We start from the raw sequence: 25,113 nt of genomic DNA, 5'->3' as shown, positions 1-25,113 counted from the left end.
CTTCTCCTGTAGCCTCTAAGCACTCTTCCCGTGCCCCAGTGGACCTGAACCTCTCTGACAGGTGTCTGCCTGCTGACATCGGTTTCTCCTCCACTGGTGGAACAAAGAGCACCCCCACCCCCCACCCCAGCCAGGTCACAACGACTGCTGACCTCCTCATCAAAAGAAGCGCTGAGCGTGGACGTGAGGGCGTCCAGCCCAAGTCGCATTTCCCTCCGCGGCGCTGTCTGTGCCGGGGACTCAGGCCTTTGTCCTGCCTTTAGTTTATCCCCCTGCCATCAGTTCCTCATTAGTGCAGGCCTCTCCGGACCTTGTAGGAAACATACTCTCATCACATCATAAAGAGAAGCAGCTCAAATCTTGGAGGTGAAGTCTTTTGCCTGAGGGAGGGTAGATCAGGTTTTCACCTCCGCCCACAGCATACAGCCTATAAGTTCACACTGCCATGCCCAGCTCGTCTGTCTGCAAGGCTGAGGGTGCGGGGTTGGCAGAGTGGCTTAGCCACAGGTTCTTGGGGCTCCTGCCAGCATCCCTAAAGGAACAAAGCTTGGTATGGCTGGCCCCAGGTAGAACCAGCTGGAAACCTACACAAAACCTTGGACCCGGGAGTCTCCCGTGACATCCAGCATACACGGGGTTCGGGGTGCACGGGAAGTGGTCCCCTACTCCTTTGCCAGCAAGGGCTCCTCTCCCAGGTCCTGACTGAACCTGACTAAAGTGGGGGCTGAGCTTGCACGTGCCTGTTCCCAGGGAGCAGGAAGTTCTGGGGCCCTAGAGCACAGAAGCCAGCATCTCTAGGGCAGCAGCGTCTCAGAATGCAGGTCTCCCCTCTACTGCCCACCCCCATCTCTTCCTCTTCCGATAAGAGTGATAAGATTATTTCTCACGAGGTCAGGAGATGATGGATGGCTGCTTCCAGCAGGGGCCAGAAGCAGATAAGAACAGCAGAAGGAGCCAAAGATGATGGAGGAATGGACAGGGAGGCTCAGTTGGGCCCCGTCTCTCCAGTACCTCGTTCTTCTCAGGAGACCACCAGGCCCACCTAGGACCAGCTGGGAAGGACCGGCCTGACCAAGCCAACACAGGGCAGGGGCAGAGGGATGGAAACAAGGCAGGCCCAAAGGCTTGTTCCTGGCACTGTGACTTTGGGGGAATCTGACCTCCACGTCTCGAGCAGAAGCTGCCTTTTCAAGAAGTACAGGAGCCCGTCCCCAAAGCCACATGTGTGACTGCTCGAGACACACAGGCACCAGGCATCTCTGATAGAAGGGTGGTGGCCCTAGGGCCAGGCCACCTGCCTTCAGCTACTCCCTACCTGCAGGAGGGCTGGTGAGCAGTGAGAGATGCGGCAGTCTGGCAGGAGAGGTTTGGACAAACGGGGGCTCTTCCCAGTCCAGGCAGCCCCTGTCCCCAGCAGTCCGGAGGGAAGAACAACTCTAGGAGCCCCTGACGCCCGCCCTGGTGGACCGCCTCCTCCCGCTCCCGTGACAGCAGCACGGAGGTGGCCAGCCAGTCCCGGCCCTGAGTGACCACCAGCCAGGGGGTTTTTTAATCTTTCAGGTTTCTCTTACTTGTCCCCCATCCCCCAGTGTCTCAGCCTGGGAGCCCGTGAGATGTGAGGAGCACAGGAATCCCATGCGGTACTGACGTGGGCCCTGGGCGTGCTGGAGTGCGCATGGCTCCACCTTTCAGAGCCTCTGTTTCCTTTCTGCACAATGGGTACGGTCCACGTGCTGTTTCCTTCCTTCTGCTGTTGCAGTTGGCTCTGCCTGGCCCGCAAGCCTCCCCACTGGCTCCAGGCCCTCAGGATCACTGGGAGGAAGTAGGCAGGCGAAGAAGAAACAGAACTAGTCTCCCTTTCAGTTCCGCTCTGGGCCTGGCCCCAGGGTGAATGCTGAGATTAACCAGCAGAGCCACTGGTTTCACTCAATGTGGGGCCTCCATGGCAGCTCTGTCCCCAGAAGCTGAGGAACTGCTGACCTGGCAGGCGATGGTGAAGAGCATTCCCCTGCTTCCCCTATAGCCAGCCCTGCTGCCCAGATGCTGGCCCCCATCCGCCCTGGCTGAGATACAGGTTCTTCCCGACTCCTGTCAGGCAGCTTGGGGGACAGCTGTCCCAGCCAGCCCAGTCGTCTCCCCTGCTGCCGCACAGCTGGGGGCACAGCCAGGATCTGAACCCCAAAGCTGGTGTGTCCAGGTACTGTGCTGTCTGATGGTAGAGGGAGGCCAGAGGCTCTGCTCAGACTGGAGTGGTGAGCGAGCACGTGGGGCAGGATAAACCCTGCCTGTGGCCACAGCCCTAGTTGGATGGTCCAGAGCAGGACTCAAGAGCACTGGTCACATGTGGAAGGACCAAGGGGTGCCTTCCTGGTTCAGCAAACAGCTGGGATGGGGAGCTGAGCCCAAACCCTGGGGCTGGATCAGCAGCTATAGGAACATTAGGGGACTCCACGTTCCCCTCTCTAGCATGCGCTCTGTCCCACCTGAGTGACTGGAAGAGCCAAAGCACTCCAGATGATGTGGTAGCAGTATCCTGTCACTCACTACATCCCTCCTGGGAAGCACGTCTCCCCTCCCAGCATCCACAAAGCTAGCTGCTTTCCTATGGCCCCTCAGGCTCCGGGGGGGAATAACCATTTCTTTCTTTGCCCTGGCTGCCTGGAAGCTCAAAGGCAAAGAAGCAGATAAGCTCTGACACTGTCCCCACAGTAGGGCTTGCATTTCAATACCTGACTTTATCTAGGCTCTATACTTTCTTCACCCTCTAGATGGTAGTGTTCAGTCTTGTCTGTGCTACTTCTGTTACCCTGGCCAAGTGGCTCATCCCTCTGTCGGAGTTGTCATTTATAAAGCAGAGAGATTTAAGAGTCACTCTCTCCTTGCACAGCTCTATGGTGACTGGGCGAGCTACTGCAAGTGGGAAAAAAATGGCCTGACAAACAGCTGTGAAATTTCCAGGCTGGGGCCAGCCAAGGTGGGTAAAGCACGGGGTCCCCTGTGGTTGCAGTACGACAGCTTCCCCTCTATGTGGCCCAGGAACCAGACACACATGCCTTCCTTCAGCCCATCCTGCGGTGAAATCCACGTGTCCCCTAGCTTGCCTCTGTAAGTGCCCTAGTGAAGGTAAGGAGAAGACAGCAGGATGCCGTTTATAGTAAGATGTGCTTCAGGGGCGCCTGGGTGGCCCAGTCGGTTAAGCGGCTGCCTTCGGCTCAGGTCCCTCTCCTCCCTGCCCTGCGTGTGCTCAGTCTCTCAAATAAAAAAATTTTTTTTAAAATGTATTTCAATGTGACTATCCAGACAACACAATGAGCCACTCAGGTGCTTCGAGTTTGTTTTAAAAGGAGCCTGAGAGCAGGGTAAGCCCTAAGAGAACAGTTAGTCTCTTCAGTAGACATTAAAACTGGGCAGAAAGTTCCATGTGCTTCTGTAAGACTGTACTTTTTGGGCTCTAGGTTTGTCATCTCTTACACTTTTAGAGGGTGGCATGGACATCTCTGCCTCAACCTGTGGGTTTACCTGGTCCTTCCTGACCCCCACTGACCCATGGGCCCGCCTGCCTCTGGTGGGGCTCTGGGCTTCAAATCTGCCTGGGGGACTGAGATGGACAACTGGAACCAGACTTCCTTTCCCATTTCTCTCAGCCTTGTTTTCCCCTCATGTTGTCACCTGGAAGCTGTCCCATGACCTGTTGCTGTTGCCCATGTGCTAAGTTAGGGTAGGGCCACAAGCATGGGCTGAGGGCGGGGATGGCCCAGAGCTCCAAGGTTACACGCTGTATCCCACTCTGCCATGTCCTCACAAGCACCGTGAATGGGGCCTATCACCATTTGTTCTTTCAAGACCCCAGCGCAGGGACCGGCCAAGCCCTCACTGAACTCCAGGTGCAGTACTGCAAGTGGAAACAAAATACGCAGTCCCTGACTCACAGCTTACATTTTAGCAAGGGAGACAGATGCCCAGCATGAAGGAGACGGGAAGGACCCACATAGGTAGGTGGGGGAAGCCGTGAAGGGCCACAGAAATAAGATGGGCTCATTTCAGCTATGAGGAGAGCTCAGCTGAGGTTCCCAGGCACCAGGATGGCCCTTGCAAAGGCCCTGAGGTGGGAAAGCACATGAGCACCTAAGGAGGCTGATGGGACTCCTGTGCACAGTGGGGTGGTTAGAGGAAGGTACCAGAAGTCCCCGTGCGGTATGGAGGCTTTGAGGGTCAGTTTGGGCTTGTCCTAAGTCCGAGATGTGGAAATGGCAGCTGGATGTACACTTCAGAGGCTCTGGGGAGCTCCTGCCGACAGCAGCATACCTGCTAGTCGGGCCGGACCAGCTCTTACCTCCTGCTCCCTGGGAAGCTGGAAGGGAAGGCACCACTTCACTCACACCCAAGTAGCGAAGGGCCTGGCACGGAGGGTCCAGAGGTGTGGGGAGGGCAGGCCCTCACAATGGCTCTGTTCCATCTATGGCATCCCACCTGGCCACTGGAGAAGCCCTTATCCAGCGACAGCCTAGGGGAAGGCGTCTCACCAGCGGGAATCCCCTCAGACCATTGCGTGCCCCTGGCAGACTTCTCTCTCCCAGGGCTTTGGGCCCTCACTCCTCTCCTACAAAGAACAGCAATGGCACAGGAAGGAGGAGACCGTGTACAGTTGGGAGGTCTAGGTCCAAGCCACACGTTTCCACCCCAGTGCCCGTGCCCTCTAGGCAGCCTCTCAGTGGCCTGGAGCCCCGCTTGAGGTGGTTAGACGAGTCCTTACTCCACCACTTGGTACCTCTGGGATCTTGGGCATGGCACTAACCGCAGCCTCAGTTTCCTCTTGGTGACCTGGGGACAGTAAAAAGATCCTGCTGACCTCCCAGGAACAGAGGGAGGATGGGAGGTGGTCTTGGAGGACGACTTGAAAACTTAAAAGACTCAGAGCAAATTGCAGATCCTAGTCTTGGATGGCTGAGTGTCCCCCCATTCCCACCCAGAGCCCGGGATGGGTGCGGCCTGGATGAATGAATGAATGAACAAAGGATGAAACATCCCTATGGAAAGTGCTCAATCGAGTCTTACTGATGGTATCAAAACAGCAGCCTACGTACAAGGTGAAGAGAATACCCTGGCTTACTTGCCTCCACACGCCTCCAAAGAAGATTTCAGGATCTCTCAGTGGGAGGGAGACAGCTGCTAGAACACAGAGGAGGGTTCTACTTGCCACTTAACTGTCGCCGAGGTACCTGGCAGCCAGTGCAAAAGAGGGACTCTTCCCAAGAGAGGGCAGCCTCCGGTGCCCGGGAATCCTACGCACAGTCCGCGGAAGGCTCTGGAAGTGCCGGAGCCGAGAAACCTGAGGGACGTGTGTTCCCGTGACCCGGTGTCCTACTCAGACACCTCTCTGGGGCCTGCATAACAGCCACACAGCAACCTTTCCGTCCCGGGCCTAGGGTCTCAGCTCTGCCTCGTCCTCTATGCACAGGTGACCCCTGTCCGGCTTGTCTCCCCTCTCATAAGACCCGACAGTGCCACACCCTCCCACGAGAAGCTGGTGACGGAGTGCGTGGTGGGTACGGGAAGGCCCTGGAGGGCGGACGCAGGCCTTCGGAAGAGTCCGTCTGCACGGCAGCGAAGGCTCCTCTCCGAAGCTTTCCTCCTCTTACTCGCCACCCCCCTTCTCACCGCAGTCGGCCCACGCGGCGGTCTCCCCACTTTACGCCGTAAGCTCCGGAGGCTTCGCTTCTCTCCAGCTTTGCCTTCAGCAGGGCACACAGTCAGCGGCTCTAAGTGTTTGCTGAGCACCCCTGAGTGGCAGAGGTGGAAGGAAAGGCGCTGGAGGCTAAGAGCACAGCAAGAGCCACTGCTCAGAGGCTAGAAGGTACGGCCAGACCCAGAAGATGGCAGGGGACTTGTCTGGGGCTGCAAATGCTGGCGGACCCCCTTTGGGAGCACCTGTTCGGTGTCAGGCACTGCGGTCTGGGCTGTCCGATCAGTGGCTTCTGGACTATTGGCTTCATAAGCCACCGCCATTTAAAACTGTTCTCCGATTTCACAGAAAACAGCACCATATTGAAGAGATGCCAGGACCAAGGCAGCCAGAAGGTCACTGTCCCAGAGTAAGGGACGACCCTAATATTAAGTGTGGAGGGAAGACCCCCATGCCCTGCTCTGGGCCGTCGTCTGCCCAGGGAGCAGTGTGGGGGGCCGTCCGCGCCCCTCCAGCCGCCTGGGGGCCGGTGCTTTATCCCCGCTTCACAAGGGCGGCGCCAAGGCTCAGGAAACCTCCGGGGGTTACTAATCACAGCCCAAGTCTGGCCTGTAACCCGCGCAAGTGAGCCTGACGTCTGTGTTTTAACCCGAGCCCTGGGTGGCTCTGAAACTCACTGGCACCTGAGGGGAGTCCTGGGCGGGAAGGCCAGACCCTGCCTCCTCCCTCGCCCCCCTCCCCAGGCTCCTCCCACAGAGGCAGACCGAGGGGTGCCGGGGGGGGGGGGGGGGCCTGGAATCCGGAGGAGGGCAGCTGCTGAGGGCGGAGCGGGTGCTTCGGGGGAACCCCCGCTACAGAGTGAGGGCCGAGAAAACAGGGTGACCTCCCGAGCCCCCAGGAGGTGGGCTGCGCTGAAACAGAGCTGCCACCCACCAGTCCTTCCTGGGCTACTCCCAGGTGGGTCCAGAGTCCAGCTGCTCCCCACCCTGTCTCCGCTCAGCACTCTGTGGGCCTCCCCTCGCCCCAGGAGGAGCGCCAGTCCTCCCCGTGGCCGCAGGACCCCACAGCGCCTAGTCCTTCGGACCTCCCGGAGCTCGCCTGCTGCCACTGTGAGCACAGCCCTGGCCTCCGCCTTCGGGAAGGGAAGTGGACCAAGCGCGCTCCCGCCTCGGGCCGCTGCACCTGCCGCTCGCTCGGGGAGGCCGTCCCCCTCAGCTTCACAAATCTAGCTCTTCGCAGATTTGGGTCTCAACCCATGTGCCACCACAGGAAAGCCCTCCCTGATCCCAGTGACTAAATACACAGTCCCCGTCACAGAAACCCCCGTACTTCCTTCCCTGCATTTATCATCCTGTGAAACTGGCTCCGCTGGGGCCTTGGTCTAGTCACAAAGCGGCCCCGGCACCCAGTTGGCCCTGAGTGCTGGGGCCTGGGGGACACAGACCACGGTCCCTCCTCCACTGCGGAGCCCCACCCAAGGGAACGCTCTGGAGGAGGGACAGCGTACTTCGAGGCGCTGTGTGGTCGGGGGAGGACCGGAGCACAGGGAGTCAGGACGTGAGCTGGGCCTCCCGGGGCTGCAGCTGGCTGGGGGAGGGGGGCGCTCCACCCCGGCACCAGTAACCCCGCCCCGGTACAGATGGAGAGAGGGAGGGCCCGACAGGCGGCATCCGCTTGCCCCCAGCCACAGAGAGGAGCTGCGGAGAGCCAGGGCTCGGACCGCCGCGGTGCCTGATCAAGTGTGGCCTCCGCAGAGGGAGCCTCCCCTCCTCCAGGGAGCCTTCTCTGCTCACTCGGTTGTGGTTAGTGCGATTCCCGTGCCTCTCCCTCCGCGGGGTCTTATCAGGCCCGGCCATAATTTCCTGATGAGGCAGCTGCCCCCACCGTCCGACTGGGAGTTCCTCTGGGGGTGGGGACAGGGCACCAAGACCTTGTTCGGAGGTGGGGCCCAGCAATGGGGCGGGCCCCGAGGACATGCTTGGGCTGGGTGCCGGGGGTCCCAGTCGGTAGATGTGGGGGAGCAGAAGCAGATTTGGGGTGTGGTGAGTTATCACCCCCCCCCCCCAGTTCCCCAGCTCCTTTGGGGGCAAAGTGAAGGCACTGAAGGGCTGAAGGCTGAAGAAGTGTTGGAACTATAGACCACAGGTCACTTCCTTCCTGGGGCCCCAAACCCCACTCCACAGGCCCTTCAAAGGCCTGCTTCAGCCACTTCTCTCTGGGGTGACCCGGAATAAATCACTTCGCTTTCCTGTGCTTTTGGTTCCTCCTCCGTAAAATGGGAATGATCACGGAACCCGCCGCCTAGGGCTTCTGAAAGCAGACCTGCCTGTGACCTGACTACACAGGAGTCCCCCAGACTCACCAGTTCACTGTGAGCCAGATCTCCCCCTGGTCTGGCTCCTTTGCCTCATGCCCCTTTCAGAGGAACAGGAAGGGCATGGGAGACACTTCTGGAAAACCCACATGGGGTCAAGACAGCTTCCCCCCTTCCCTGGCAAGAGTCCCCAGAGCCCCCGAAGGGCAGGCACAGACACAGTGATACACCCCCCCGCCCAGGTGCAATAGTTCTGCTAGAGACACAGTCCCCATCATCTGCCCTCCCCTTCGCCCACTCTTGGACCCTCAGAAGCCCCAAGGAGCCCCTATAGTGTAGGTGATTAGCCAGAGATGCTGAGACAGGGCCTGGGGGCCTAAAGCCCCACCTGCAGTGAGCTCCCCTCATGCCCATAAGGTTCCCCCCACATGCCAAACTCACAGTGACACAGTCACAAAGCCCCCTCTCGAGATGACCCCCCCCCCCCCCCCCCCCCCCAGAATCACAGGAACAAGGACACAGAGCTGCTCCCAGATGCTAGAGCAACCTCCCCCTGACAAACACCTGGAGCTAGAGACCCCCCCCATACAGAGGGAGACAGCCCCCCAACAAACAACTGGCCTGGGATCTCCCCGACACTCACTCGACCGCCTTCTGAGATGCAGGAGTCCTGGTTGACACAGAGTGGCCGAGTGTGGAGGAACCATCTGTGAGGACGGAGGTGAACCTCCACTCCAAGGCCTGCCCATGGAGGGGCCACACCCAAGCCTAGGGGGGCCATGGCTTAAGAGGGGCCACCCCCGCAGGTTCCACACCTGCCGTTCCCACTTGTAGGCATGACTGGACAGATGAGCCAAGGAGCCAGTTAGTCCATCGGCACCTTTGTCAGCTGATCTCGCCCCCCAACAGGGTGACAAAAGTGACCACACCTGGCACCACCCAGGACAGAGCCTTACAGGGCAGGAATGGAGGGAGCCAGTGCCCCCCACCCTCACTGGCCAACACCTCCTTCCTGGCTGTCTCTCCTCCACACCTGTATTCAAGCTGCGCCCCCCACGCAGGGCACCGTTCCTGGCCCAAACCTGGGCTCTCAGGGTGGCAGGTTAGAGGCACTCTCCAGACCCCGGAGCTGAGCAAAGACCCTGAGGACCTCACGGGCTGGTCACCCACCACCACCTTCAGTCAGTTTATGGCTGGCCTGGAACATTCTTGTGGACGGAAATGGCCTCTTAGTCTGGGAGTGCTCAGCAGGCAGCCAGCAAGCCCAGAGATGGTCCCGAGCGGGGTCAGGACCCAGCCAGAACCCCCCTCTACCCCGCCCTCCCCGTCGCCCGCTGCAAACCAGCTGCCACCAGCCCACACCTTGAGCGACCACATCCTGCTCCAGGAGACCCCGCCAGGAATCGTCCCTGCCCCCACATGACCGCAGAGCCCCAAGGCCAATGCGCCCCATCCCCATCCACCCTTGCCCCAGGCCATGCCCTCCCGTCACAGTGTCACTGCTCCTGGCCATCTCCATTCCGGGGATACCCCAAGCCATGAGTGCGGGGCTGCAGTCAAGACAGAGCCATGGCTCCAAGAGTCCAGGCATGTGTCCAGCTGTGCCCAAGCGTCAAAGCTGGCACTGCCCACCTGCCCACACGGTGGGGTGCGCCTGCGGACTTGGACACCCCTGCCCCCGAACATAGATGGGCCCTCCCGAGTCTGCAGGTGATGACCATGGGTGTCATCAGGCCGAGGGGTCCCGGGCCCCAAGGCCTTGGACGAGGTGCGCACCAAGAGCCCTGCTGTGAAGCCAGAGCCGCTGGGGGAAGCCCCTCCCCTCAGCAACTCGGGCTTCGGCTGCAGCCCTGGGGCCCGGAGGCTGCAGAGCCGGCTGAGGGTGGATAAAGCTGTGGTTGAGAACTAACAGCCTCTGTCGGCGGCCTGGGGTGGGGGAGCGCGGCGGCGGAGGGGGGCTCGTCACCACCGAGACCCACCTCCTGCCTTCGAAGAATGGTGATTCGGAAGAGGCAGAAACGATGGCCTCTGGGGCGCGGGGGGCTGCAGGGGCGCCAGGAAGGCTCCGAGCCCGCGAACGGATGGAAACGCGGGCGAGAGCAAGGAGCTGGCCGGGTCGCAGCCACAGCCAGCACAGCGCCCGGGGGGTCCCCCACCCCTCTGAGCGTGTCCGACAGACTTGCCACCCTTACCTTGAGCCTGTTCAGTGAGCGCTCCCCGTGCCATGTGCCTGCACACACAGCATCTCACGGACATCAGAAAACAACAGGAAATCACGCCAGCCAGAAAGAATAGAAACCGGATGGGTTAAATAATTAGAAGTGAAAAATAAAGCTCGAGACAAAACTGGAATAGAACCCAAGTAATTATCTGATCCAGGGTGGGAGGGGCCTGAGGCAGAAAAAGCAAAGGACAAAACCCCAAGGGAAAAGATCACTGTATTTTATTGCCCAGACTTAAAAACCTCCAGAGATGAAGAACCTCAGGATAGAAATTGAAAAGCCAAATGGCGAATAGGGGAATATTATTAGCAGCACGTGACAGCTTATGCTCATGTAAAGAGCTCTTGCAAATCAACAAGAAAAAAGGCAGACAGTGTTGTAATGGCCTGTAAGTCACAAAAATGTGTATGACCAAGAAATGGAAGAGAAACGGTCCAAATCCACAGGAACAGAAAGTAGACTAGTGGCTGCCAGGGGTTGGGGAGGGTGGGGACGGAAATTGGACTGACTGCTAATAGGTACAGGGTTTCTTTCTGGGGCGACAGAAATGTTCTGGAATTAGCAGTGGTGATTGTGCACACAGTGAATATAGTAAAAACCAATGCACTGCACTCTCCTGTGGTGAAATATTATGTGAATTCAATATTTTTATGGGTTTTGGAGAAATGGTCTGTTCCACTGCAGTCAGAAAGGGCAAGATAACCACTTCACCTAGAAGTTGGCAGAAGTCTTCAATACCCAGGGCTGGGCCCGCTGGTGGTGAGAAGGTGAGCGGCCCCAGCCCTTCTGCAAGGCTATCTGCAAAGGATCTATCAGAAGCATAGAAATGGCCAGTTCAGCACATGAAAAAAATGCTCAGCACAGTCACCATCAGGAAGATGCAAATCAGAACCCGATGAGAGAGAGCTCTTCACACCCACCAGGACGATTACAATCAAAAAAAGACCGATAACAAGAGTTGGCGAGGATGTGGAGAAGCTGGAGCCCTCGCCCGCTGCCAGTGGGAACAAAACGGGGCAGCCACCGCGGACAACAGTCTGGCAGTAAAATGTGAAACCGAGAATTACCATATAACCCCGTGGCGCCACTCCTAGACAGACACCCAAGGGAGATGAACCCACGAGGTCTGCACAGAAGGTTACACACGAACGTTCACGGCAGCCCAGCCCCGTCCGCACGGGAGCCACGCCATGTGCCAGAAAGTGGGAGCGATGCAACGTCCGTTCACTGATGGACAGAAGGAACGTCGTGTGTCCACACGATGGAATAGGACTCAGCCATAAAAGGAGTGGGGCGCTGACACCTGCCACGTCATGGGTGAATCTTGAAGACGTGACGTCAAGTACAAGATGCTGGTGACAAAAGACCAGCAAATTCTCGGATTCTACTTCCGTAGAAACAACCTAATAGGCAAATGCAGAGAGACGGAGAGCAGACCAGTGGCGGAGGGAGGGGACAGTGGGGAGTGCCTGCTAATGGGTGCAAGGTCTCTTTCTGAGATGACGAAAGTGTTCTAATAAAATCAGATCACGGTGATCATTGCGCAAGTCCGTAAATACACCCAAAGCTGCCGCTGTACGCTTGAAGTAAGTTCATTTTCCGTGCTTGTGAACTGCATCTCGGTAAAGCTCAGAGGGCGCCTGGGTGGCTCAGTTGGTTAAGGGTCCCCCCTCGACCCAGGTCATGATCCTAGGGTCCCCAGGGGCTCTGCTGGCTGCGGGGGGGGGGGCTGCTTCTCCCTCTGCTCCTCCCCCTGCTCACGCTCTCTCCCTCACTTGCTCTCAAATAAATCAATAAATAAATAATCTTAAAAAAAAAAAAAAGCAAACAGCTCAGCGAGCGCGCTGTAGAAGCTGTCATAAAGCCTTCGACTCAGCACTTCCCTTTCTAGGAAGTTAACCTAAGGAAATAATGAGAGCTGGGCACGAAGATTTATGTATGAAGTGTATGTCGCGCAGTTCTCTCTCCAAGCAGGAAAGTGAGAAATGGCTGAATTAGGAGTCTGGATAATATTAAATACATGACAGCCTCTGTGTGTAAATGAAATATTGCGTAGCCAGTATAAAAAAAGACATTCTTGGAAGATAGTTCAGAAAAATGTTCAAGCTCTGTTAAGTGAAAAAAAAAAAAAAAAAAAAGCAGGTCACAAAGCAGAACGAGGAGTGTGCGTCCCCCCAGGGCTGGGGTTTTTGTCCTAAGGTGTCTGCCCACGCTGCCCCCCGTGCCTGGCGCGCACAGCGGGCTCCAGAGAGAAGCTCAGAAAGAAGGAGGAGAGAATGCTGGAAGGACTGCAGTTCGGAGGGGGGAAAGTTAGGAAACGCAAGAAGAAAGGTCACCAAGACTTCTGCCAAGATGGAAAATGCTGGTTCTCTCCAGGTGCGGGGCTCGGAGGCTGTCTTCAGTTAATGCTCTACAGTCTCTGCCGTGAGCTTTATTAGCAGAAAACGCAAAACCAAAACCAGGAGGAGCTCAAACGTGGAGGCTCTCGGCAAATTAGAGAGTTTCCTAGATTACGTGACGGTTCAGAGGAGACAGAGCCGGGGCCCTCGGTGCTGCACGATTCCCTGGAGACCAGTTTCTCCCTCCACTGCTGTTCCTGCGGGCTCGCAGCTCCCCCGCCTCGGCCAGCGCCAGGACCCCCCACTTCAGCCCCAAGTGAGGGAGGCTCCCGAGGCCTGGTGGCGGGTGCTGCTTCGGTCGTCCCTGTGGATGGTGTCACCCACTGGTGCCAGACCCTGAGATATCAGCGGAGTCCACGGCCGGACGACAACACTGGCCTCCTCCCCAGCACAGAGGGGAGATAGGAAAAAGGGGTGTGGGGCCCCCAAAAGGAAGCTGAGGCCGCCCCTCCTGCCTTGGGGAAGGAAGCTCCCACCCCCCCATCACCACCAAAGGCCGGTGGCTCAGAGCACGGAGATCTCTTCTTGTGCATTTTGGTTTCCTTTTCCATTCACAAAGACGTGGGTGGGGGATTTCCAGCAGCGGCCTGCCTGGCTCGCTGGGGCTGCCAGCTGGTGCCCAGGACGGCCACGGTGGGGCCCAGCCCCAGGACAGCAGCCAGGGACCCACCTCCGGGATGTGGCGCCCTCTCGGGTGGGAGCACGCTGTGCCCTTGCTGAGCCTGCTTTTGACTCAGTCACCCCCAAAATGCCACATACTGACATTCCGCTTTCTAGAATGGGAAACTGAGGCTCAGAAAGGCCAAGCTCTCGGCCCAAAGTCACATATCAAGGACATGAGAGCCAAGATCTGAGCCTAAACCCGTCCACCTGCTGCCCTTCTCTCCAGCGGCCACGCTCACAGCCCAGACTACTGCGATGGTCTTGTCCCAGTCCGCCGTCCCCCGAACGAACGAAAACCAAACGTGCACTTCCAGGAAGCTGGCGAAGGGCCCTGGGGAGCAGGTGAAGCACCCCCAGAGGCGCTGGGGGCAGAGGGTGAGGATAAACCAACGTGGTCCGCCGCCCTCCCCCTGCTGGAGTCAGGAGCACTTTCTAGTGTGTGGATTCACAGAATTTGAGCTGAAAGGAAACACCGATACCATCTGCCCGCGGTGTCAGCATGGTCAGGGCTTTCTTCTGAGCAGCAAACTACTCTTCAGAAATGATCTGACACGGAGCCCCAGTAAGGGGCAGCTGTGTGTGCCTTCGGGGCCCCCACGGGAGCCCGGCCCACCACCACCCCTTCCTTCCTTGCCCCACCAGTCCCGGAAGGCCCAGAACAAGCCCCTTTGTTGCCCATTTCACAGCTCAGAGAAGGGTGGGGACTTGCCCGGGGCCCAAAGCAGCCCAGAGCGGAGCAAGGACAGGAACCCCATTCTCACTGGGGGAGCCCTCTGCCTCTGGTCATCCTGGGAGAGGGTGGGACTGGGACGCCACTGGCCTCTGGCACTCCCATCTGTCCCCACGGGAACACGGGGTCTCTGCCTGGCCCACGAAGGTCTACAGGGCTGGCAGTGAGGGGTGGGTGACTTCTCCACCTGTTGGGGGGCCGAAACGCAAACCCCTGGCCTTGGCAGGCCTATAGCAGATGCTGTTCCTGGCTCTTCCGCCTCCCAGCTGTGTGGCCTTGGGCAAGTCTTTCTACCTCTCTGTGCCTGGTTCCTCACCGGTGAGATGGCTTCATCACCATCGCCGCCCCCACCGTGTGTCAGATCGACAACCAATGTTGGTAATGACACAACCACAGCTCAGCTCTGCTGGTGGCGCGGGGCGCCCTCAGGTGCTTCGTGGACAGCAGCTCGGCCGCCCCTCTCAGCTCCCCACAGGTGAGGGCCATCACGCCACTAGTTTTAGGAAATATTTGAGGAAACTGAGGCACAGTGAGAGAGGGCCGAGTGCCCTTCCCAAGGTCACACAGCTCAGAGGGGGGCAGAGGCAGGACTCAAACCGAGGTCTGTCTGAGCCAAGGGAGGGTGCCCCCTCCCGCCTGGCTGCTTCCTGCCCGGCCCTCCTCCTCTTCCTCCTCTTCCTCCTGCCTCGGAGAGGAAACCGCCAGGCCTCCGGCGGACATCCCTTTCTCTCTGCTTCCTCTTTCCCACACTCAGGGGCACGAGCTCCAGGCTCAGGCCCCCGGCATCCACACTGTGGCTCCCTCTGCCTCTCCCAGCCTCAGTTTCCCTACCTGGATGGCAGGCACAGTGCCAATGCCAACCTGATCGGACAGTGAGCAGCCATAGGCTCCTACAGTGGCGCCCTCAGCCGCAGCGCGCCCCTGGGGGTGGGGGGCCCGGCCAGCACCCGGGCGGCCAGAGCCCCTGCAGCGGCACAGGCTCCGAGAACCATCAGACCTGCAACTCCGCCTCCTCCCGGACACACAGTGGGCGTGGCTGAGGAGCCGAGGGGGCTCGAGGCCTGGGGACCTCTTGTCACAAACTGGGTCCCCCAGACTGTCCCCCGCTGGACAATGGGCTCTGTGACAGCGGGGCCAGAGGGCTTCCAGGCACCAGGGGCCTGAGGCCGACCCCCAGCCACCCAGTCACACACTGCATCCGTGGCCTCTGCCACATGAGCAACACCACGGGCAGGTGCTGTGACCATCCCCATTTTACAGACGGGGAAACCGAAGCCCGGAAAGGGTGTCGCTTGCCGCAGGCCGCCCAGCGCAGAAAGAGCAGAGTGGGGACGGCTCTGAACCACAGTGTCCAACCAGCCCACCCCCAGCCGCCCCAGGACCAGCAGCACAGCTACTCCCAACCAGACCACTTCCTCCTGGGGCTAGTTGAGGCCTACGGTGTATATGGGGGTGCTCAGGGCTATGGGCTGATGTGTCCCCCGCCTCCTTCCTCTACCTCTTCTCCAGGCCAGCAGAGGCCAAGGGCAGAGCATGCGGGGTGAAGGAGACACTGGCCGGCCCCCTCTAGGGGGGCGGCACTGGACAAAGTGGTCACAGGGAGCATTTCCCGGGCTGTGAGCTCCGAACAGTGGCCCCCCCAACCCCGATGGGGCCACTAGTGATAGTAAGTCCTGCTGAAGACCCACTCGGCACCCGGGGCAGCCTGGTTCCCTGGGGTTCCTGTCCCAATCCGGCCACTCACGAGCTGTGTGACCTCAGCCAAGTCATCATTCTTCACCTCCTTTCCTCATCTGTGAAATGGGGGCAACTCCGGAGCTCTCACAGGGCCGCTGTGAGGGTTCAGCAAGCCAGGTCAGTAAAGTCCCGCGTATATAACAAGCGCCAAATAAATGTTGGCGAACAGGTTACTTTTTGACCGCAGCTAGAACTCCACCATCAGCCCCTTGTGCGGAAGAGAGAAACTGAGGCTCAGCCCCCAGACCTGACGGGGCTTTGAGACCATTTCAGCCAACTAAGGCCTGGATACATGGGGAAACTGAGGCCCTAAAGAGCAGAGAGCCGGCCCAAATGCTATGGCCGGCCTGGTTGTGCTCCACCTGAAAACGGACCTTGAGCTCCAGGGGAGGGCCTGGCCCGGTGGCTGCTTCGGTTCCTTCTCCCCTCCCTGCCCCGTCCGCCCACCGCCTCCTGCCAGGCTCTCCCTCCGCAGCACATAGGCTGGGTCCACGCCCTGTGATGCCGGCCTGGCTCTGCTGGATCCACTGACAGGTTTGGTTTTTTTCTTTTAAGACTATTTATTTGTTGGACAGAGGGAGCAAGAATCTCAAGCAGAGGCCCCACAAGCAAGGAGCCCAATGTGAGGCTTGAGCCCGTGACCCTGAGGCCACGACCTGAGCAGAAATCACGAGTCAGACACTCAACCGACTGAGCCACCCAGGTCCCTGCTTGTCCACTGACTTTATAAGAGAAGCCAGAAATCTATGGAGCGCCTGGGTGGCTCAGTGGCTTAGAACCTCTGTCTTCAGCTCAGGCCATGATCCCAGGGTCCTGGGATCGAGCCCCGCATCGGGCTCCCTGCTCATCAGGGAGCCTGCTTCCCCTCTCTCTCTGCCTGCCTCTCTGCCTACTTGTGATCTCTGTCTATCAAATAAAATCTTAAAAAAAAATTAAAAAAGAAAAACCAGAAATCTGGATTCTTCTGTGAAACCTCCGCATTTTATGTTTTTAAGTACTGGTAACCAATCCAACCTTGATTTTTCTTTTAACTGCTGAGTACAATGGCGTGTCTCAGGCCTGACCTGGCGGGGGGCTGACACTCCACGGGCTCGGGCTCCAGGGAGCAGTTGAAGAGCGTGGCCAGGGGTTTGGAGGTGGGAGCCCCTTGTGATCAGTGTTCCTGTCTCCTCAGGTGCATGGCCCTGAGCACGAACGAGTCCCTTTGCCTCTCCCAGAACTTAGTTTCTCCCCTGTCAAATGGGTCAGTGGACTTGACCTCACGGGTAGGGACTTCGGGTCAAGTGTTTAGGGCAATGGTCGGCACATAGCAGGTGCCCAGGCAAGATAGTAAATATGCTGCCCCCCCCCCCAATTCTAGCCCAACCCTGGGACTCAGATGTCTGAGGAGGGGGAGTTGCCATAGGACGAGTGGAGATGGAGACCAGAGGGTCTCGTAGGAGAAGAATTATGCCACTGCCGATAGTGTGAGACCCGCAAGTCCTCCCTATGGCCACATGGCCCCCACCTAACCCAGCCCCAGCACCTTTCCAACCTTTTCTGTGCTTGTTCCCTCCATTCCAGCCCCCGGCCACTTGTTCATTCCTCAAAGTCTCCTGATTCATAGACACCCCAGGGCCTTTGCACTTGCTATTTCATTGACCTGGGACTCCTACACCCAGATCTTTCAGAATTGGCACCTTTCCTCATCTCAGACATCACCTCCTTCCAGGGGCAGGACTACTTTGAGGACCACCATCAATCCCCAGCCTTCTCCTGAAGGTGAACACCCAGAAGAGAGGCCTGTCTCCCGCCCACCCACAGGGTTGCCACTGAAACCAGAGATGGCCATAACCACCCATCTTTGGACACTGGAAATAGCCACAAATGTCTCCTCCAACCACCCTCCAGCCACACCCTCCACCCCCGCCAGCAGCCCGGCTCCGGCCTCCACCTACACCCCCATTAGCAAGGAGCCCCCCTTGAGAGCCTCATCATGACCCCGAGGGGCTTTTACCCCTGCTTAGAGGTGAACAGAAGGAGGCTGAGTGGGGATGAGGTCAGCCAGGGTCACACAGCTGGTCAGAGGCAGAGGTGAGTCTTGAGGACCCATGAGTCCTTGGTTCCCGGGCCTCAGATTCTGGGTGGCATTTGCTTGGCTGAGGCCCAATGAACATGTCTCTGGGCAGCGGCCCTGTCTCAGCTCATGTCCTCCAAACCTCGGCCTGCTCTATGCAGCGGGACCTTCTCCAAGCTGGTGCTCGGCACCGTGCAAGGGCCATGGTGGGCGTGAGCCCAGAGCCCAGGCCCTTCACCACCACCCACCGGCTGTCGAAGCTGCAGCCTTCCTTTGCCTTCTGTTCAAAGCTGCTCCTTTGAACAACTCCAGGCTCAGAGGTCAAGACTGCCCACCTGGCAGGCACATTCCGTCAAGACTTAGAGTCTAAGAATCCTCAGCCTGGAGCCTGGACGCTCCAAGTCATTCCAGGAAACATTCAGAAACAGCCCCTAGACTGTTCCAAACACAGTGGGGGGCTGCTGGAAGCTACTGGAGCTGGGCTGCTCCGTCAAGCCAGATACTCGGTGCAGGGGCTGGGAGAGGCCCTAATAGGGCAGCTCACTTGGTGGAGGACACCCCAGGTCTTGGACCAACCACCGAGCCTACGACACAGCCCTAGGGCCCTAGCTGCCCTCCTCCAGGCCTCGACTTCACCAGGGCTAGAACACCACACACAACATTTGTGCCTCTCAGTTGGGCACTGAGGACCCAGACCAGCACTGGGAATAAAACGTTCTCAGTCCCAAAGTCATTACCATGACCACCACCATGACAAGAAGAAGCACTAACACTGAGTGCTCCCCGGGCCAGGGGCTACCCAGTTAACGCAACAACTCCACAAGGCGAAACTGTGAGTAGCCCCATAGTACAGAGGAGGCCACTGAGGCTCAGAGAGGGGCTATCACTAGCCTATGGCCCCAGAGCTGGGAAAAAAGTTAAGTCATTATTTAAACTCAGGTCCACTTGACTCCTGATGCCTGGTTTTCCAAGATGGTTTGTTTTAAGCAGAAGTTGTTTAATTTATTTTTTTACTTGTATTTTTTGAAGTATTTATTTAGTGTTCTCTACCCCCAACATGGGGCTCCAACTTATGACCCCGAGGATCAAGCGTCGCACACTCCTCTGGCTGAGCCAGCCAGGCACCCCAGAAGCTGTTTTGAAAGTGAAGTTTTATAGGGACCCCGTGCTGTCACACAGATAAGACCACGTGTTTGGGATGTTATTTGCCTTTCACGGTGTCATAACCTCAAGACTTTAAAAATGATGAGAAAACAGTTTTTATCTGCACTTGCATTTTCCAACAGCTTCCCATTGTGTTTGGAATAAAACGCTAACTCTTCACGGGACCCTCTAACCACACATACGCCCCATGCCCCATCTTCCCTCTCTGTGCTCCCACCACCCAGGCCTCTTCTGTTATATTCTTCAAAACGCACAGAATGCCTACCCACCTCAGGGCCTTTGTCTGTGCTCCTCCCTCTGCCTGAAACACTGAGAGTTTTTTTCGTTTTAATTTTTAAGTCATCTCTGCACCCAAATTGGGGCTCGACCTCACAACCCCGAGATCAAGAGTCACATGCTCTACCGACGGAGCCAGCCAGGTGCCCTGACACTGAGAAATTCTTCACTCAGGATTAAGACTGGTCCAAAAGTCACCAGCTCAATACTCACTAGGACACTTTGGTAATTAGGACGTGTAGTGCTGGCCTAAGGACAGACACATGGGCCAGTGGAACAGAAGGGAGAGTCTTCCAGAAGCACACCAATGGACACTGGATTTAGGATAAAAGCAGCATTGCAATCCAAAAGAGAAAAGATGGTCACATCAGCAAATCATGCTGGAACAAATGAAAGAATCATGACCCCTACCTCACGCTGTACATCAAAACTAATTCCAGATGGATTTTGGTCCAAAATGTGAAGACCCAAACAATAAAGTTTCCAGAAGAAAAGACAGGAGATCTTCATCACCCCGGGGGGGATAAAATTCTCTTAAACAGGACACAAAAAGCGATAACTGTAAGGAAAGCAGCTGATAAGCCGGACTTAACTTGTGTTCATGGAAAGATTCCATTAAAGAAGAAACAAGGCAACCCACAGAGTTGGAGATGATATTTACAAAACAAGGAAGTATATCCAGCATATATGATAACTCCTATGAGAAGAGACAACTCAATAAAAACAATAAGCAAAAACATAAAAGAGTTAATTCCAGTGGCTAATAAACATATGAAAAGGTGCTTAACCTCATGAGTCATCAGGGAAATGCAAATTAAAGCTGCAGTGAGCACCCGGTATACACAGCCACCGGGACTGGTGGGAGGGGTGGGACGGAAAAAGACTCTCATACACTGCTGGCGGGGACAGAAGATCTTGCAGCCACTTTGGAAAAAATACAGACGTTTCTGATAAACATGCACTTGCCACATGACCTAGCAAGGCCTCTAGGAATCTCCCTGAGAGAAATGGACGCACACGTCTGCACAGGGAACTATTTGCGAATTTCGTAGCTTTTATGAATTTTATTCCTAAAAGTCCCAAAGTAGAAACGATCCAAATACCACCGACAGGTGGGTGTAAGCTCCCTGCAGTACCGAGATAGGAACAAGCTCCTGACACACAGGAGAGCACAAACAAGCCTCTACAACATTCTGCTGAGCCAAAGGAGCAGACACAAAAGGCAACATGCTGCGTGATTCCATTTGTATCAAGTTCAAGAACAGAGAAATGTAATCCGTGGAATAGGAGTCTGTGGGAGGAGGGGGTGGCCTGGGTTACTGACAGGCAGCGGGAGGGAGCCCTCTGGGTGTTGGGTGACTTGGGTGTGTGCGAACACGGCCACCCTTGTGGGGCTTCCCGTTCGCTCACCCTCTGCCCTGAACACCCAGGACACAGCGCCAAAGGTTACGTCACACAAGGGGATTCTTTGGCAACACCCGATCCCAACCACCAAATTGGGACCCCTCAGAGATACTCCCAGAGGCCCCACTGCTCTTCCTTTATAACATTGTGCAGCATTTATAACTCCCTATTCGGTTGTAGGTTTCTTGCCCAGTGGCTCCCACTAAGATGCCAGGACCCCAGCATCAGCATCTGTGTACACGGTCCGTGCTCAATAAACATCTGTTAAATGAATGACTAACTAAGTCTCCACCATTCAGACCGGGACCCTCCGGGGGCTAGGATCACATGTGCCTTGCTCACTTTCCAGCAGTGTGACAGAAAGAGAAAGGAATCAAATGAAAGCCACATGGTCGCATCAATTTGATACACCTGAGTCCAAGATAGAGCTTGTCAGGTGTTTGGAACCCCTTAAGCCTCCAGCCTCACCTGCAGAGCTGAATTAAGTTGTGGAAAAACACAGAGAATTTTTAACACTTGAAATAAGACATCCACCAATCATGAGACATGCAAAGGAATCAAAACGATGGTTTTCAACCCCCCTAGAGAATCCCCTCCTCTTGGTCATGGTCCACCTGGGTCAGGGGTGTCAAGGACCAGAGGGCCCTGTCACAGTCCCCGTGATGCCCATCTACGGTGTCTCTGCACTTTCTACAAAATCCTTGACCACTACTCCTCAAAACCCTCAAAACCGTCATCAGAAACAAGGAAAGCCTGAGAACTTGTCAAAGCCGTGAGGCCCCTAAAGAGACACCACGACAACCAAATCGAATACGGAATATGCTGGAACAGAAAAACCGCCACGAGCCGCGCGCTGCCTCGGTTAGGCACATGCCGCAGTAACGCGAGCTGCTAAGGTCAGGCACGGCTGCGTGGGGCGTCCGAGGGAACCCCGGGCCATCTCTGCACCCTCTCCGCAAATCCAAAACCGCCTGAAAGAAACGCCTCACTTTTCCCAAGGCATGCTTTCCCTCCGGGCGCGTGCAGCCGCCCGCGGGGCTGTCGCCGGGGAGCTTACCTTGGGCGGGTCGAAGAGCTCCAGCACGCGGTCCGCGCCGCCGTCGGGGCCCCGGGCGCGCCGCAGCGCCAGCCGCCCCCGCTGCCAGCGCGCCCCGCTGTCCATGGACGCCTCGTCTGCCAGGCTGTAGCGCAGCGCCGCCTCCTTGAGGGCCTCGGGCGGCAGCTCGCGGGCCAGGCTCCAGGGCAGGAGCTTCCTGGCCAGGCCGGAGCGGGCCGGGCCCTCCCCCGCCTCCCCCGCGGCCCCGGTGGCGGCCGGCAGCTCCCCAGCCGAGCCGCGGCGCAGGATGTGGCGCAGGCTGTGGCGCAGGTGCTGGAAGGTGCAGGCGGCGGACGGTCGCGGCGGGGCCAGCTCCTCCGAGCTACGGGCCTTGGGCAGCGCGGGGGCGGCGGGACCCGGGCCCGACTCGGCCGGGGCCGCCTCGGCCTTGGACGGGGGCCCGCGGCCCGTGTCCCGGTAGTCACGCGCAGGCGGCGCGGCCCGAGACCCCGGTGGCCCGGGCACCCAGCCCTCGCGCACCTCGCGACAGAAGTAGCGCTGGAAGAGGTCGGTGAACTGCAGCGACACGAGCTCGGCGCGCAGGGGCGCGTGGTGCGGGTGCTCGCGCGCGAAGAGCCAGTACTGCCGGGCCAGCTCCCTGGCCGCAGCCACCGCGTGCAGCTCGCAGAACTCGCTCCAGCCCCGCGGGGACGGTGACGACGTCGCAGCGGCCGATGAGGAGGGCGAGGACGCGGAGGAGGCCGAGGAGGGCTGCAGGGTGGGCCCGTTCATGACGGAGACCGAGGTGGGGCGGCCAGGCTGAAAGATAAAGAGGGGTGGGCGACAAAGGAGTGAGCAGCTGAGCAAACGACTACTTAAACCCGCCACCGCGAGACAGGTTATTCACCGGGCACAACGTCAGAAATCGGAAGTCACCGATAATACCCGGTGCTGGTGAAGGTGCAGTGAAATGGTCACTTCCCTACAGTGCTGCCAGTGCTCGGAGTGATACAGCCTTTTTGGAGGGTAGTTTGGTAGGGTGCATTTCAGACCCAGGAATTCCACTCTCAGGTAATCGAGAGAATGCTTGCTTGCCTGTTCAGAGAGGTAGGTATAAGACAATCCCCGGATGTGTCCGACTTCGGTGTTTATACAACTTAAATGCCCATCAGAGACTGGTAAAGCAAACAGCGCTGCATCTGCAGGCTGGAGTATTCTGCAGCAGTGGACAAGGTAGGGGAAGGTCTGCGCTGCCACCCCAGGGAGATCCCCAAGGCAGACCATGAAACAATGCAGACTCTGTGATCCCATATACGTGAACACACACAAAACCGAACTACCAATTTTGAGGTCCATGTAAATGTGTTTAAGTGGTGGGCAAGAAAGGTGTGGCTGGAGCAAAGCTGCTGAAAACAGTGGTGACTTCTGGGGGAAGAACCGGATTTGGGATTCAAGTACCAAGGAACACTGCTGCTACATGTCTCTATGGTTGAGAACACTGAGCCTGGGTTCAAACGCCAGCACCGCCACTTACTCGTTACCTGACTTTGGGTGAGTTACTGACTTCTCTCTGTTTCCCCATCTGTAAAATGGGGAACACACTTGTACCTGCCTTATAGGAGTGTTACAAGGATTCACTGAGTTAATAAATGTAAAGGCGTTAGAACTTAGGAAAAGCCTACTAAAGTCTGGCTGTTACTATTTAAATATTACAATGAGGGGCGCCTGGGTGGCTCAGTGGGTTAAAGCCTCTGCCTTCGGCTCAGGTCATGATCCCAGGGTCCTGGGATTGAGCCCCGCATCCGGCTCTCTGCTCAGCAGGGAGCCTGTTTCCTCCTCTCTCTGCCTGCTTCTCTGCCTACTTGTGATCTCTCTCTGTCAAATAAATAAATAAAAAATCTTTAAAAAAAATAAAAACAAATATTACAATGAGAGTGTATCATTGGTGTCAATAAAAATAAATATAACATGACAAATAAAAAGGAATTAATAAGACTCACAAAGGAGTGCAAAGGTTATTTCCTGCTCCGATGAGGGGGGGATGTCAGGACAGGCAGACCCTTGCCTACACATCCCACCTGGGGCTCCCTTCTCCTCCTACCCCCATGGCTCCTTCTTCAGCACCACACAATCAAAATGGTAGAAGCCCCCCACCCTCTGCTGTCCAAGGTGCTGAACCCTGGACCTCTCTAGTTACAACCAATGCTGTCCTTCCAACTAAGCCTGGCTGGGCCTGGGCCCCTTTGAGGACGACATAAAGACGGCTGCCCATTCTACCACCATGCCCCCTCCCCAGTAAAAAACTATTACTGAGGGTCTACTCTGTGCCAGGCACCATGCTGGCACCAAGCTATACTATATACATATGTGGAGGCTGTGTGACCTCTGACACCTGACTGGACCTCTCTGAACCCCACTTCCCTCATCTGTCAAATGCGGAGCACCATGGTACCCACTTCATTAAATGGTTATAAGGAGTCCTTGAGAGGCACTCAAGGTGGAGACCAGGACCTGGAGACCAAGGCTCCTTCTACCACACCCCACAGCACATATACCTTCTATCTATATGCAGGGGCGGGGTGGGGCAGGCCTGCAGGGAAGCTACAGGACAGTGAGGGCTGCGCTGTCCTGCCCTCCCTGGGCCACACTGGGGACCCTGCAGTGACGGCCTGCCCCAGGCAGTGCAGAGCAAGTGTCTGCATCAGTGAGGAAGGCGGAGACCTCCTCGCAGTAAGCGCTTTGCACACAGTAGTCGACGAAGGCTGCCAGGCAGAAGGGGAGGGGAAGAACATGTGCCCTTGACCCCCACACTGCCCAGAAAACCGCCCTGCTACTGAGGGCCTGTGTGTGTGTGATTTGTCCTTAGTTAACCCCATGGCTACGCCCATGCAGCCACACGGGTGAGGTAAGCACTGTTCTCACAGGTTAGGGGGCCCAGAAAGCTCTCAGACTCCAGACCCAAGCTCCTGCTCCTCTAGGAGACCCTGTGTGTGCAGCATCACGTGCTGGCTGCACCTCTGGGCCTTGCCTTCAGTGTCCCCTCAGCCCTGCCTGCTCTCAGCCGGCTTCCGACTTCACACGCCAGAACCTTCCATGAGCCCACAGAGTCAAGTCCTGAACTTGACCTTCAGCACACCCATCACATGTTAGCATTCAACAGCCACGCGCGGTTCAGTCAGTGAAGCGTCCCACTCTTGATTTCAGCTCAGGTCATAACCTTGGGGTTGTGAGCTCCAGCCCCCCCAATTGAGTCTGCTTGAGATTCTCTCCCTCTGCCCTCCCACCAAGTACGTTCACTCCCTCCTCTAAATAAATCTTTTTTTTTAAAGATTTTATTCATTTATTTGACACAGAGAGAGAGATCACAAGTAGGCAGAGAGGCAGGCAGAGAGAGAGGAGGAAGCAGGCTCCCCGCTGAGCAGAGAGCCC

General features: G+C 57.2%; 1 protein-coding gene across 2 annotated transcripts in view; it reads right to left on the bottom strand.

The window, feature by feature from the left end:
* Positions 1-25,113, bottom strand: part of LOC111156348 (SH2B adaptor protein 3) — a 38,202-nt gene that overhangs the window by 4,710 nt on the left and 8,379 nt on the right. For both annotated transcript variants that reach the window (XM_022517133.1, XM_022517134.1), the window contains exon 2: positions 21,706-22,503. In XM_022517133.1, the coding sequence (XP_022372841.1) occupies positions 21,706-22,476 (771 nt within the window). In that variant the 5' untranslated portion in view covers positions 22,477-22,503. The remainder of the gene's footprint in view (positions 1-21,705; positions 22,504-25,113) is intronic.

The sequence above is a fragment of the Enhydra lutris genome, unplaced genomic scaffold, assembly GCF_002288905.1.
Source record: "Enhydra lutris kenyoni isolate GAN:26980312 unplaced genomic scaffold, ASM228890v2 scaffoldscaffold46, whole genome shotgun sequence".
Taxonomy (NCBI): domain Eukaryota; kingdom Metazoa; phylum Chordata; class Mammalia; order Carnivora; family Mustelidae; genus Enhydra; species Enhydra lutris.
Note: the sequence above shows the minus strand (reverse complement) of the source record. Positions and strands in the feature narration are given on the sequence as shown.